The 15,752-nt window shown below is 41.8% G+C and overlaps 1 protein-coding gene across 1 annotated transcript in view; it reads right to left on the reverse strand.

The window, feature by feature from the left end:
* rxfp1 (relaxin family peptide receptor 1) overlaps positions 1–15,752 on the reverse strand; it is a gene marked incomplete at both ends in the record, with an annotated part of 68,095 nt that continues 52,343 nt past the window's right edge. Inside the window, 8 exons of the mRNA XM_080773474.1 lie at positions 1–329; positions 935–1,153; positions 3,815–3,999; positions 4,627–4,852; positions 6,078–6,307; positions 7,567–7,638; positions 9,594–9,665; positions 11,898–11,969. Of these exons, the coding sequence (XP_080629600.1) occupies positions 1–329; positions 935–1,153; positions 3,815–3,999; positions 4,627–4,852; positions 6,078–6,307; positions 7,567–7,638; positions 9,594–9,665; positions 11,898–11,969 (1,405 nt within the window). The remainder of the gene's footprint in view (positions 330–934; positions 1,154–3,814; positions 4,000–4,626; positions 4,853–6,077; positions 6,308–7,566; positions 7,639–9,593; positions 9,666–11,897; positions 11,970–15,752) is intronic.

A 15,752-nucleotide genomic window follows, 5' to 3' on the forward strand; every position in this document is an offset into this window, starting at 1 on the left:
TCACTGAATGCCGTTCGTTGGTGTTTCGGCTGGGAGTGTGAGGTGGGTCTTGGGGGTCTGCAGGGGGACCCCTATGCACTCCGGCGGCGAGTTGCAGAGGCCCCCCTGGCTGTTGTTCTCCTGCTGCGGGGGCCACATCTCCTGCCAGGTGAGGGAGGGGTGGTGGTGGGCCGGGTGCTCCCCGCTCAACAGGGGGCGACGCTGCCTGTGGTTGGCCCACACCTGCAGGATGGTCTCCTTGAAGGGCCGCGTGGTCAGCGTGTAGAGGATGGGGTTCAACGCACTGTTGATGGGCAGGATGAAGATGACCACCCAGGAACTGATGGTGCCTGTCACAGAGAGAGAGAGAGAGAGAGAGAGGGGGGGGGGGGGGGAGAGAATTATCTTTCTCTGTGGAATAACAGGATTGAGCGAGGGATGGATGAGATGGCATCAAGGGAGAAAGATATGAAGGCGTGGCCTGTTCTCTGTGGGAAATATTTACAACACATAATTAATCTGTCAACTATTACCAGGAATCCAGGATTAATATAGAGGGCATCATTGTAAATCCAACAATTCCACTCGAAAGAAAAAGAGGTCCTAGGCTAAATACATGACAATGTTTGAGAACCACGGACTGATTGACAATGACAATAAAGCTATTTGAAGCAGATGTCGCACAGCTTTGGACATCGATGTCGATGTATTGCTGTCTTTATTGGTGTTTGTACATCGCTGCATTTATCTCTCTCCGTCGAGAGGGAGACAACGGACATACAGTATAATTTATGAATTTTATCGTGAACGACGAATACATTAAAGATGGAGTCCCCCCCCCCCCTAGAGTAATTAACTCTGGAGTTAACTCCATAGACATGTATACAAAACAGAAAAGGTACACAAAAATACGGCACTCCATCTTTAAAACAATGTCTAAGTAATCCAGTTTTACCGGGTATCTCCACCTGCAGCAGAGACAGGATCTTGAGGATGAAGATGGGCACCCAGCACAGAGAGTCCGTGATGACGATGGAGAAGAAGCGCTTGGCGATGGTCACCTCCTTCTTGATGTGGTTCCTGTACATGGTGGTCTGAGTCCCCGTCCTCTGGATGTTATAGAACATGCTGGCGTAGGAGAGCACGATGACCAGGAACGCCACCAGGTTGAGACCTGCATGATGAGGACAACAGGGCTTTAGGACAGGGCGTAGGAGAGCATGATGACCAGGAACGCCACCAGGTTGAGACCTGCATGATGAGGACAACAGGGCTTTAGGACAGGGCGTAGGAGAGCACGATGACCAGGAACGCCACCAGGTTGAGACCTGCATGATGAGGACAACAGGGCTTTAGGACAGGGCGTAGGAGAGCATGATGACCAGGAACGCCACCAGGGTGAGACCTGCATGATGAGGACAACAGGGCTTTAGGACAGGGCGTAGGAGAGCATGATGACCAGGAACGCCACCAGGTTGAGACCTGCATGATGAGGACAACGGGGCTTTTTCACGTCATCCACAGATTGCATCATTTTTATACTCATCATTTTATGCTTGCATCATTTATACAAAGTGGTGGAAAGTATGCACATTTGACTCAACCCATTTAGGTCTGACCTCAGATTTAAAAAAAAAAACTTCTAAATCCTCCAGTTTTCTGAAATAAATATTTTCACGATTTTTCAAAAATAGCAGACCTACAAGCTCGTAGCGCGCCACTCATGGCGTGCCATGAGCTTGTAGATCTGCTATTTTTCAATAGCTAAATTATAACATAATGTTTAAAACACCAAAAGGGGTTCCCGCCCAAAATGGGTTAAGTAACTGTACTTTTGTACAATTTTGAGGTATTTAAACTTTACTTATTTCCAATTTTCAATCATTTTACTTTTACATTTTACTCCACTACATCACGGATACAAAAAAAAAAACTTTTACACTAAAATTATTTGAAAACTTTAGTTACTAGTTACTTTATAGATTTGAATTGTTATTACAAAATATACATCAGGGTTCTGCAACCTTTTTCACATAAAGTGCCATGTTTTAATTTTCGTGATAGTCAGTGTGCCATATTATATAATTATGACACCACATCAAAATAAATAAATATCCCCAACTGATTTGTCCATAATAGGATATACACATAACAAGCTTAGAGATATTTTCAGGATGTAATGATCTTTGAACACCTAATCCCTCCCCAGTCATGACTTATAGTTTGAATGAATGTACAATTATGTGCAGGATGTAAATTATCATGTCATTTGTAGATGTGAATAATACACTTAATTTAACTGACTATACTTTGCATACACAATGCATATTGCTGTATACATTTTATATAAACGCTAATTACATGTTAACTGTTGGTAAGTGGCCATGTTGTCAGCAGGTTAATCAAAGTCAGAGCTGTGTTATTTAAAATTCTACTGAGGCAAGCAGCAGAGGTGGGTAATTAATTTACTGCTGCATGATGCATTATTTTTCGATAACGACACAGCTTGTCGTCACTGATGATCAAACACATTTCTCCATAGATGTATGCCTTTGATGCCGCTGACCACAGTAATAAGGTTAAAGTCCCCCTCCCACCCATATTTTTGAGGGGCACTAGCCCCTCCTATATTCAGCTATTAGTGTTGATTTTACACAAACATTAACAATGAATGGAGAATTTACGTCATACACTTGAGAGTGTAAAATGAAACCAAATGGACCCGTAAGGGTCTCCTCCCCCAAAAAAAAATAGAGATACCAAACAGATTTTCATAGTAATCTGTGACCTACAGTCGCAACTAAACAATACTAACGTTAAGAGCAGTGGTCTAATGTAACTACAATGTAAGTACAAGTAGACTACTCAAACACTCTACTTAAGTACAATTTCATAATTTTTTATTCTTCTACTTCACTACATTTCAGATGCAAATTTGTACTTACTATACTACAATTATTTGAAAACTTAGCTACTTTGCAGATTTGATCACTTACTAACTTAGCAAATTTGTATTACAAAACCCACAGCTATATTTGAAAACAGATGATCTAAAACGTTTTTTGCGAACGCAGTGAGCACTTACTATGAGACCTAGCAGATCATGTCTGTCTGTGTGTCTGTGTGTGTGTGTGTGTGTGTGTGTGTGTGTGTGTCTGTGTCTGTCCCGCTATCCAAATATGGACTGTGTTGCATCAGCAATCACTCAGCTCCATATATGGGCACAAAAGGGGCCAGGTCCACTCAGCTCCATATATGGGCACAAAAGGGGCCAGGTCCACATATACAGTAACAGCGGGACAGACACACAGACAGACAGACAGACATGATCTGCAGGGTCTCAGCTGCGTTCGCTTCCCGTGTTTGCGCGTCTTACTGGTACCTAGTAGATCTGCTATTCTTTTAAGAATTTTACAAATTTTGAAATATCTTGGAAAAACTATGGGTAACTATGGGTTCTATGAATTTGATGCCAAGACTTCTGTACTTTTAATCAAGCTAAATATTGAACACAGGACTTTCATGCTTGAAACAGAGCTATATCGACATTATTGCTACCCATTTTGGGCGGGAACCCCTTTTGGTGTTTTAAACATTATGTTATAATTTAGCTATTGAAAAATAGCAGATCTGACTACAAGCTCATAGCGCGCCACCGAGTGGCGCGCTACGAGCTTGTAGGTCTGCTATTTTTGAAAAATCGTAAAAATGTTGCCCAAATCTTTGAATATATATTCTTTCAAAGTGAATGTTTTTAACTCAGGTCTAACCAATCTGAGTTCTTCTTCCACCACTGTGTGAGAGTATAAACGGGCAGGTAAACTGGCTGACCCACCCAGGAAGATGACGATGGAGTAGACGTGAGCCCACGTGGCCTCGGGCTGCTCCGAGTGGAGAGGGAAACACACGCCGTTGGTCCCGTAGAAGTTCCGGAACAGCCCCTTGCACGCCAACGGCACGAAGGCCACCACGAAGCCGAACACCCAGATGCCCAGCAGAATGCTGATGGTGCGACGCCGGCTGTGCGTCAGGCGAGGTTTAAAAAAAAAAAACATTTTAGTTTCTGAACTAAATAAAAACTATAGAAAAGGAAAAGAAAAACGATAACTAACTGAAACTGTATTGTGTGTTTACAAAACTAACTAACAGAAAGGAGAGGTCGCACAACTCATAGTCCCGATGCCAAAACATACTTTTTATTTACCAACGTTTCGACAAGCTAGTTGTCTTCTTTAGGGTAGCTAGAACAAAAATAACTAGAACAAAAATGCCATCTACGGACATGACAAAATACCTGTTAGAAGTTATTCATAAGCTTAATCTGTAACTGAATTATTTTTTGTTTTCTTGAGTTTTTATCACACAATACTTACTCTGGCCCTTTTCAATACTGCAGCTGACTTATTTGTCAAGTGCAGGACTAAAAAGGGCAGAAAAAAATAACTTTGACAAAAACATGTTCGTCGACAACCTTTTTTCACTGACGAAAACAAAAAGAAAATAAAACCGAATAAAAACTAAGCGTTGTCACAAAAATTGAAAAAATTGCAAACCCGCTCTAACAACTAACTAAAACTATAACTGGAATACGATTTTTCTATGTCAAAACCAACTAAATCTAAACTATAATGAAAAATCCCAAATTACCTTGGCGTGAGGTAGCGGAACGGGTAGACGATGCAGATGTACTTCTCCAGGGTGAGGTAGGTGAGCAGCATCACAGACACCTCAGTGGACAGCATGGCCAGGGAGCCAATCACCTGGCACTGGGGGCTGTCCATCCAGGCCTGGGCGTGGCGGTTGTACTCGCCACGGAATTTCAGGTCGTACGCTCCGATCATGAAGAGGTAGATGCCCATCAGGCCGTCGGCACCTGCAGCGAGAGGAGGTGAAGTGCTTTTCTGAATTATACATTTGTTTTAAATATTTACAAACATCCACCGTCTGTGACGATATAGACAGTCAATTTCTTGACTGTAGACACAAATGCTTCAAGATTTCAGGAATGCTGTACGATTAAGAAAGTACAGTACTAGATCTAGACTATTCCTCAGTGTTTTTCTCAAAGGTGAAGATGTGCATCCATTATGTAGGCCTATCCTATTTTTACTTGCTTGATTCACAAAATGTTTGTACACAGCTGGATCTGTGTGATATTGGGAAATAAATGATATAATCCTTTAGAATGTCACATTTAAAATACTTTTAGTTTTAGATTAAGACTACTATGACTACTGTGAGTAATATGTTTTTAAAGTATAGCAAATAAGACTTCTTTCTCACTCATGTATTAGTATAAATTCTGCTGTAACATGAAACAGCTACAAGTGATGGTAGCTTATCAACTCAACTGAACAGATGTGGTTGTTTCTAGTTTCTAGAAAAAACAAAAAATGTTTCATCATTCCTTTGATACTGTAGGTTAAAACCTCAAAGGTTCACAGCATACTGTATCAAAAGGCATTTGTGGGTCATCCCTCCTCTCTCTCCGTCCTTGGTTTCCTATCGCTACAGTGATCCATCTATCTATCATAAAGCATAACATGCAAAAAAAAAGCGTTTAACTAAAGTATAATTGTATCCATCATTCATAATCAAGATTGTCATTGATTGTGTGGTGTTAGATTATGAATTAAGTGCTTCAGGGGAGCATTTCTAATCAGAATTTTAAACTTTACGTCACTTAAAATTAATTTTGCCCTGCTCTATCTCTCACTAGAAACTACGTTAATCTGACATTTTGTCACCTTTTCCTTTAGGAAGAAATTGGGCTTAACAGGGAGCGAGAGAGGGAGCTGAGAGGAGGAAGGAGAAAGGGAACAGAGAGGAGAGGAAAGGAGCAGACAGGAGGCAGAAGGAGAGAGTAGACAGGAGGTGAAACCTGTTGACATTACATTAGTTTCAGAACTGTGATAGGAGGTGTGTTACAGTCTGCAAGGTAATGGACAGTTATTAACAAGATTGATCTATTTAATAAATAGGCCTATACAACTCTGTGCAGTGCACAGGAAATGAAAAGAAAAAGGTACATTAAAGTACATTCATCATAGGGCACTACAATTATTATAATTAGAGCGGTAGCTGTGTTGTTGACTTACAGCAGAGAGAGATGATGCACATGGCGTGGAGTTTGTTCTCTGAGCGGATGTAGGAACGCATGCAGATGACGAAGACGTTCCCAAAGCAGGTGGTGGCCGACACCACCCACACGAAGACCCTGAGCACGATGTTGGCCAGCAGGTTCTCGAAGGACGAAATGCCGTCGGTGTTGGGCTTACAGCTACGGACATGAGGTGCATAGCCACAATACTGGAACTTCTTGAAGTAACTGGAGGGGAGAATACAGTAGAAACTTTTCAATTGCATTCCTTTTTCCTTTGATTCTGTTAAAGGAGAAATCCAAAACAAAACACATGTACCCTTACCCTGAATGAGAATCCTGTCCCAACATACCATATCGGATTGAATTTTAAGACGACCACCATTTTTCAAGACTCATTTGTGGAAAAAGAACATTGAATGTCAAATAGTCTAGTCCTCGACTATAATACGACCTCGTCTTATATTCAGGACAAAATGTTGGCATTGAATTGTTTCATAGATTACCCCTGTTCCTCAAGTTTGGAGCTACTAAAATTTGCTTTCTTCTACTATTCTAACTGCATTTTACTGTGCGAGCCACTGGGAGGGAATTTTAATTCACAACAATACTCTGTACACTGTAGGCTACAGATTGTGTGAAGTACAGTTCTGTAGCACATAAAACGACTAGCCTAGAGAGTCGAAAATTGAGAACAAGGGGCATCTATGATGCTGCTGCTATTTTGTCTTCTCTTTCTTTTGTGTTTCTCGTTTTCAAACTGCTCTTGATTGTGACTTGCTATATGTTGTTTGTGTTTTTTAACCTTGTACTGTACAAAACTTTGGAACCTTGTTCTTAAAGGTGCTATATAAATAAAGTTCATGAAACAATTCAAGGCCAACATGTATGTTAGGATTACATACATGTTACATTATATAGGATTACAGGCTGATTCAGGGCACATGTATTTTGGTGTGGATTTCACACAAGGGCAGAGGGAGAGAAGATGCCAACTGCTATTTAGGCAAGTCGTTTTATGTGCTACAGAACTGTACTTCACACAATATGTAGTGTACAGAGTATGATGCATTGTTGTGAATTTAAATAAACCATCTACAGTTAAAGCTCTGTCTTTGTTTGGTTGTACAAGAGTGTGTATATGAGGGTTTTTGCTTAACGTTCACAGATTAGCATGCTGTTTAGACAAATAAATGGTTGCACAGCAAAAGTTGCAATAAATAGTTAATCTACTTTGATGTGAGTGTTTCTGACTATTTTTCCTAGAAAGCACCATGGTTCCAAGAACCCTGAATGTAATCGGTGCTAGAAACAAATCTCCCTCTCTCTCTTTCTCACTTTGTCCCTCTCTCTTTGTTCACATTTTTGCGTCAACAACAACAAAAAATCAGTACAGTGTGTTCTCCACAATATTTCCGTGGAAACTGAACAGCAGGGAGGTCAGAGCCAATCAGCAGTGCAGGATAAACAGGAGTAGGCCTACTCACATATGAGTCAAGTGTTTGAGAGGTTCAAACATCCTCCGTTGAATGTTCTCGATCTCCACTCCCTCTATACTCCTGTGAACAACATGGATGACTTAATATACATAATATAAATGGACTAGTGTGTCAATTAACTTTTCCTTTACTCTCTCCCTCTCTCGCTCACGCACACGCCACACAAACAGTTTTCCTCCCTCTGACACACAGGTACAGTATGTAATTTATATAGCACGTTGTTGTTTACCTGGTATCCTAGTTACTTTTTACTAAATAATTTACTCAAAAGCTTTATAAGTCAGCCTGGATCTGCTAAATGCCTAAATTGCAAAATATGAACATGAATTTGGTTGGGTCAGTTCTCCAAGGAGGCTCCTGTATTCCCGTGTTGGGCACAAGCATGTCTGTGTTTCAGGTGCCTGTGCATATATTATTTGTGCTTCACTCTGGGTTCTGTAAAACGTGAAGTTACGATGGGGGCGTCTTCTGCTTTTCCCATTGAGGGTATTGCACTGAAGTCTAGATAAAATGTGCATTTGCCTGGACAAAAGCCATAACTCATTATTTTATTTTTGCTGTATTTTCACCACTGTCTTAAAGCAAGAGGGAGGTTTGGTTCTGAGGGTCTTTGAAAGTAGTGAAAAGAAAGCAGGGGCTCGCAACTCACTTAATGATGTTCCAAACTCTATTGCGACAGGCAGGCAAAACATTAGCATATTTTTTTTGCCTGCCTTTCATTGTTCACTGTTTCTACAGTTTTGGCTCAGCACCAATGAAGGAAGTGCGTTGCTTCTCTTACCCTGTATTTGAAAGTAGGCATATGACTGTATTAATATGTTCAAAGAGGGGGGGGGGGGGGGGGGGGGGGTGACGGCCCTATGGCATTATGTCAGGGTTTGTGTGTGCCACACAGTAAACCCAGACATACGCGACAAGAGGCGGGAAGATACCGCCTAATCTAGAGCGGCTGCAACTTGACGTGTCGGCAATTTTTTTTGCCTGACACGTCAAATTGCAGTAATTCCAAGACAAAGTAAAATAATTGTTTAATCAAGCTGCCTTTGTGTATTTTTCTACTTGGCTGTGCTGTATGCTTTGAAGTTTTTTCTAAAATAATTATTATTAAAATGATGAGGTCATGAACGGGGCCTCCCGATCCTTAAGGCCGCCCCTGGCAGGGATGTGTCTAAATGTCAAAATGCAGAGTGGCTGTGCTGCAGTCAGGGATGTGTCTAAATGTCTAAATGCAGAGTGGCTGTGCTGCAGTCAGGTGAAGACTTAAATGTCTAAATGCAGAGTGGCTGTGCTGCAGTCAGGTGAAGACTTAATTAAATGTCTAAATGCAGAGTGGCTGTGCTGCCGTCAGGTGAAGACTTAAATGTCAAAATGCAGAGTGGCTGTGCTGCAGTCAGGTGAAGACTTACAGAGACTTGGCAGGGATGTGTCTAAATGTCCAAATGCAGAGTGGCTGTGCTGCAGTCAGGTGAAGACTTAATTAAATGTCTAAATGCAGAGTGGCTGTGCTGCAGTCAGGTGAAGACTTAATTAAATGTCAAAATGCAGAGTGGCTGTGCTGCAGTCAGGTGAAGACTTAATTAAATGTCTAAATGCAGAGTGGCTGTGCTGCAGTCAGGTGAAGACTTAAATGTCTAAATGCAGAGTGGCTGTGCTGCAGTCAGGTGAAGACTTAATTAAATGTCTAAATGCAGAGTGGCTGTGCTGCAGTCAGGTGAAGACTTAAATGTCTAAATGCAGAGTGGCTGTGCTGCAGTCAGGTGAAGACTTAATTAAATGTCTAAATGCAGAGTGGCTGTGCTGCAGTCAGGTGAAGACTTAATTAAATGTCTAAATGCAGAGTGGCTGTGCTGCAGTCAGGTGAAGACTTAAATGTCTAAATGCAGAGTGGCTGTGCTGCAGTCAGGTGAAGACTTAATTAAATGTCTAAATGCAGAGTGGCTGTGCTGCAGTCAGGTGAAGACTTAATTAAATGTCTAAATGCAGAGTGGCTGTGCTGCCGTCAGGTGAAGACTTACAGAGACTTGAGCTTGTGCAGCTTGTCAAAGTGGTCCAACTGCAGCTCGGCAATGGGATTGTACGATATGTTCCTTAAAAAACACAGCAGAGACTGTGTTCATGTTCATGTTAGCACAAACAGTAAAGTACATACCTTACATGCAGGCTTTAAGGCAGGACCTAAACACACACACACACACACACACACACACACACACACACACACACACACACACACACACACACACACACACACACACACACACACACACACACACACACACACACACACACACACACACACACACACACACACACACACACACACACACACACACACACACACACACACACACACACACACACACACCACCTTTCACACATTACACTTTTTATAACGGTGTATTAATTTGTCATCCTGCATAATGAGCACTTATACTTTTGGTGTATATTTTGATGTCAATAGTATTATACAATTACTCCAGTAAATATGTTGAATACAGGACTTGTACTTGAGTTATTTCTACATTGTTCTATTGGTATTTTTACATAAATCGGAGTAGGCTACTTCTTCCACCACTGACTTTGTTACACTTGCACGCACTCCACACTCATATATGCAGACCGCATCCATCTTGCCAGCAAGGTGCTAACTAGGTGTAACTTCCCATTGAGAGCCCATTCATCCAAACAGAATTGTATTAAACAACGTCAAACTCACCAACATTGCAGCTGTACAGAAAGCTTTAATTATTCTCTTTCAATCTGTAAAGTTTTTGTTTCACAAAATCTTAGGAGCTTTCCTGTCAAGAAATTCCGTGCAGGTTATTTTTTTTACTAAAAGTCAGAGTTTGGAAGCGCTCGTTATCATCAAAGCAACGTCCTGCTGCCTCCTGCATTATGCAAACAGGCACAGGGACGGGGCCCCGACGCTGTGCCGCGTGACTCACACAGGTGCCATATCCTACTATAAATGCGCCACGTCTCTGCGTACGTGCGTACGTGTGTGCGTGCGTACGTGTGTGTACGGTTGTAATGCACGTAACTCGAGAACCGTTTGACCCACCGACTTCACATTCAACACACGCGTTCCACACCCCCACAGGGAGTGCAGTGCCAGTGTATCGAGTCGGTCGGACCCACGGTTCTCCAGAACCACCACAAAAGGCTCTGGTCAGGCTCTGCCAGTGCAGGGCCTAATGAGGCCAACTCCTTTCACCTGTGCAATTTCCAGCCTCTGCCTCAGCCAATTGAGGCCAGGCTCTGCCAGTGGGCCGAATTGATTGCCAAGCGTACACTTTTCAGTTTGCCGTCTTCACACACACAGGCACATACAAAGATCTCCATGTGGGACACCGGCTGACAGTTAAAACGGGTGCTATGACAAAGTATATCATTAGGTTCCCAAGTTGCATCGTTCCCAAGCAGGCCGGTGACCGACTGCGACGGGCACGTGCAGGTCTAGTTTGGAATTTAAAAAAAAATTCACCGAAAAGCTACACTTTGCATGTCTGAAGCAACGCACATCTTCCATTGGTGCTGAGCCCAAACTGTAGAAACAGTGAACAATGAAAGGCAAAAATAAATATGCAACATTTTTGCCTGTCGCAATAAAGTTTGGAGCATCATTAAGTGAGTTGCGAACCTCTGCTTTCTTTTAACTACTTTCAAATACCCCAGAACCAAACCTCCCTCTTGCTTTAAGACAGTGGTGAAAATACAGCTAAAATAATGAGTTATGGCTTTGGTCCAGGCAAATGCACATTTTATCTAGACTTCCAATTTTGACTGCGAGTGTTACTAACACTCCTCTTTCATAGTTAGTACTTAACGTTTTACAGAACCCAGAGTGAAGCACAAATTTATGCACAGGCAAAAAAAACAACACAACAAAAAAAACACCTCCAAGGAATTTCTTGACAGGAAGTAGCTCAAAACATAGGTGGATTTTTATGAAACAAACACTTTGCAGCTAGAAAGAGGATAATTCAAGCTTTTCGTACAGCTGCAATGTTGGTGAGTTTGATGCTGTTAGATAGGACTTCTGTTTGGATGGATGGGCTGTCAATGGAAAGTTGCACCTACGTATAGTTGGCACCTTGCTGGCAAGATGGATGCAGTATGCATATGGTCAAACACCATACACTACTTACAGTAACTTATACACTTTGTTTGTGTTTCTTTAACCACTAAAAAAAACAATATACTTCAAATATTTTTCAAAATAGTAAAAGAAAAGAAAATCTCTTCACACAAGCTACACGTTGATTTATTCACTGAGATGTTCCCTGGCATCTGTATGTATTTATGCAAATGAGACTCACAGTTGTAGCAAATCCCCGAGAGAAATGAATAGATTGGGAGGGATGGCCAGCAGTCTGTTGTTGGACAGGTCTCTGCATGTGGCGTTCCATCCATACAGGTCCCCAGAAACGACAAGGAACAGACAGCAGACAGATGCCCTCTGTTATATCATTTACCTGAATGATGAATATGGATTTTTAAGCATTCATATTGCATTCGTTATATGAATCCAAATGTGTTGTAGGAGCAGATGTGGCCTAAATTCACAATTAGTTTGTTTTGGATCATTGATATTTTAGGTGCCAGATGGGTGGAGTTTGGTGAATACAACAATGCAGAGAGAAACATCACATTTCAGACAACCACAGAAAATAATTTTGAGGTCACGTGTGTAAGGTTTTTAGACTATATGAATTTTAGTAAACAATACTGGCGGATTTGGCCACGCTGGGCCACAGCCCGAAATACAAGTACCGGTATGTGTGTCTCGAAGAATGCACACAGAATAACTCTTCCTACTTCCGGGCCCTTTCTATACTTCCTTCACAGGTGTTACCGATAATACTAATGAAGGCTCTGTTCCATTCTGATCAAACAGAGTCAGGGTGCTGTTATTGTGCATGTTTGCTCACTAGAAGAACTCTGCTACACTAGTGGGTATCAAAGTGTCCTTGAGTGGGTTCCAAATGGCCGCATACGGGTGTGTAACGCTGAGAGTGTACAATTGGAACCAAATGGACCTATTTGGTTCCATTTGTACACTCTCAGAGTTATGGGGGTCCTTGAAATTAAAAGGTTTGGGAACCACTGTACTCCGAATGGAACAGAGCCTTAATTAGTAGAGATGGAAAAAGTACTCAAATGTTTTAAAAGTACCAATACTGCAACGTAGAAATACGGCGTTACAAGTAAAAGTCTTGTCGCATTGCGACGCATTGTGATTTTGTAGATCAACTATTTTCAAATGGCCAACATGTATATAGGGCTGTAGTGGTTAATGTATGTTTAGTAATAATAATCAAAGTAATAAAAAATGTAGTGGAGTACAAGTACAATATTTGGATCCGAGATGTAGTGGAGTACAAGTAAAAGTATTGGAAATCGGAAATACTCCAGTAAAGTACAAATGGGCCTACCTCAAAATTGTACTTAACCCATTCTGACCTGAGATCAGATTCATACGAGGTTTCCACTGGACACACACTGGTCTGATTAACCCATTCTTACCTGAGATCAGATTCTAAAAATGTCAGTCGTTCTTCGATTTTTCTAAAATAGCAGACCTACAAGCTCGTAGCGCGCCACTCGGTGGCGCGCTATGAGCTTGTAGATCTGCTATTTTTCAATAGCTAAAGCATAACATGATGCCGACACCAAAATGGGTTCCCGTTCAGAATGGGTTAAATACAGTACTTAAGTAAATGTAGTTAGTTACTTACACAATTAGTATCATCGGTAACACCACAAGTATAGGGAAGGGACCCGGAAGCATAGATATAATACTGTACGTATAAGAAAGGCTAGATGGCTCACCTGCGCTGCTGGCCAATGGAGAGCGACGTTGCTACATGGCGGCCAGCTTACTTCGGGGCAGCATAACATTGTGTCTATGGGGCATTTAAATAACCATATAACTTACTCAATTTTCAACCCATTTTCAGTTTGGTTTGTTATAAACGTCAGAGACATCCGCATACTTGTATGCTTTTATATGACGTTCATATAAAAAAATTAAATTAAGCAGATAACGTTTGTAAATCTGTCCAGATTTGAGGGAGTTTAGTATTTTTGTTTGAGCTGTCATAGAACATACTGTACTGTAGCCCCGAGGCAAGATGGCCGCCGGGTGAACCAGGTCAGAGACTCCGCCTTGAACCATCTAGCCTTTATAAAAGTTATTCTGTGTCCATAGAGGCCTATTAGTTTGATCGCGGCCAGCATGTGATTGCTTCAATAAGCCATCCAAATTGACTGTGTGTGTAATTGTGTTGCATGCCGTTCCTGAAGAACCACCAATCTGACTGACTCGATCGGCACTGCGCTGCACTCCCTCGTGGCGTCATTAATACACAGTAAACACACACACTCATTAACTTTATAGTAGATAGTTAGATGCTGTAGCTGGGCTACAAACACAGAGAAGAAACTTTGAAAGGACATTGATTTTTAAACGCATAGCAAGCCAGGCTGGCCTGCTGCACCAGTACTGTATGTACTGTAGGTGTGTGTGGTCAACAACGCACAGAAACTATTTTCACATAACAGACAACAATTGTGTCTGCAAACAAACCACTGTAGCACTCAGCATGCAGTGACAAAATGGCCAGCGGACATGGACTTTTATACTGTTACTGTGGCTGTTCTTGTGCATTTTTCTCCTTCATATTTATTGAACATGATTTTTGACTTCATCCATTGTTTTTATTCAGATGGTACTGTATAGAGTAGTCTTGCGTGGTCAGACTGTTGCCTCCCATCATTTTTTTCCGGTCATACAGTCTGGAGTACGGAAGCTCTGATCAAACTATCGTCTATGTGGCATGCAGCTTAACCACTACTGTAGGCCATAATTGGCTTGAAGGATAGCCAAAGAGTTGAATGGGGTTGAGAAGTGTTAAAGTAGGAGTAGCTGGGTATTGAAGTATGTGCTGGCTGATACATGATCAGCTCTGCAAACTGATAAAAAGGCAACGAAACGGGCAGAGCAGTGGGTTATTATGTGGGTACAGCAGGAAAGAAACTTGGCCAAAGGCAAGTAGGTCTTGAGCTGCGATTTAAAAATGTCTACAGAGTGTGCCAGTCTAAGGTGCAGTGGGAGTTTATTCCAGGCCGCCTGCAGAAAGCTTCTTCACCATATTTTTTAGATGCCTTGTTTTGGCACCTTGAGCAGTCCAGCAGTGCGGAATTAAGGGGGGCGGTTTTGGACATATCTGGGCACTGTGGGCAGGCAATCATGGAGGTAGGAGGTTGCAAGACCATTTAGAGTCTTATAAACAAGTAAATGAATCCTAAAAAACAACAACCGGGAGCCAGTGTAAACAGGCCAAAACTGGAGTGATATGTTCTCTCATCTTAGTTTTAGTTAAAACTCAAGTTGTATCCCGTCAGTCGTTTTCTTTGGCAGGCCAGAAAAAGTGCATTGCCGTAATAGAGTCGAGAGAAAACAAAAGTGTGGATGAACGTTTTTCCATCATCTAATGATAAATAGGCAGTTTTGGTGGCATGATTAATGTGCGATTGTGTGTGTAACGAAATTCAATTCAGAATCTATAATGACACCCATGGGTTCCTAGTGTTACTTCCTACAGTCAGGTTACAGAGTCTATTTTTTTTATAATTCTTTCTGTTCACTAGAACCGATTATGAGAACTTTTTTATCCTCATTTAGCTTGAGAACGTTCTCACTCATGACTCATCCAGCATTTAAAAAGTTGTTTTAAAGTTTATATTCTTTTTTTTATATATATATTTTTTATCCCACGATTTTGTAACCCATTTTTCACCCCTGTGTCAATCATCTAATGTGATCCTGGGCTCTACACAACCTCCACCAACCTAGTCCCCATATATGGGGGACAAGGGGAGAGCAACGGACTTGAAATCATGCTTCCTTCATGCCTGAGTGTCCAAGTTGCTCCTTTACACCTGACAGGGGGGAGTTTCCCTGGTTGGACGTATAGCGCGTGGAAGGAAGTAAGGAACACGTTATTCCAACCAGTTCCTTTCCCCTCCATCAGGCGCCCCGGCTGGCCAGGGGGAGGCAGTTTAGTGACCAGGATTACTGCATGTTTTTTGTGTTTTTTGTTTTTGCCCTAGGGGACACGGGGAGAACATGCAAACTCCACACAGAAAGGCCATTTCGCCAACCCCGCCTT

This window comes from Protomyctophum bolini (assembly GCF_963924005.1).
Source record: "Protomyctophum bolini genome assembly, chromosome: 10".
NCBI lineage: Eukaryota > Metazoa > Chordata > Actinopteri > Myctophiformes > Myctophidae > Protomyctophum > Protomyctophum bolini.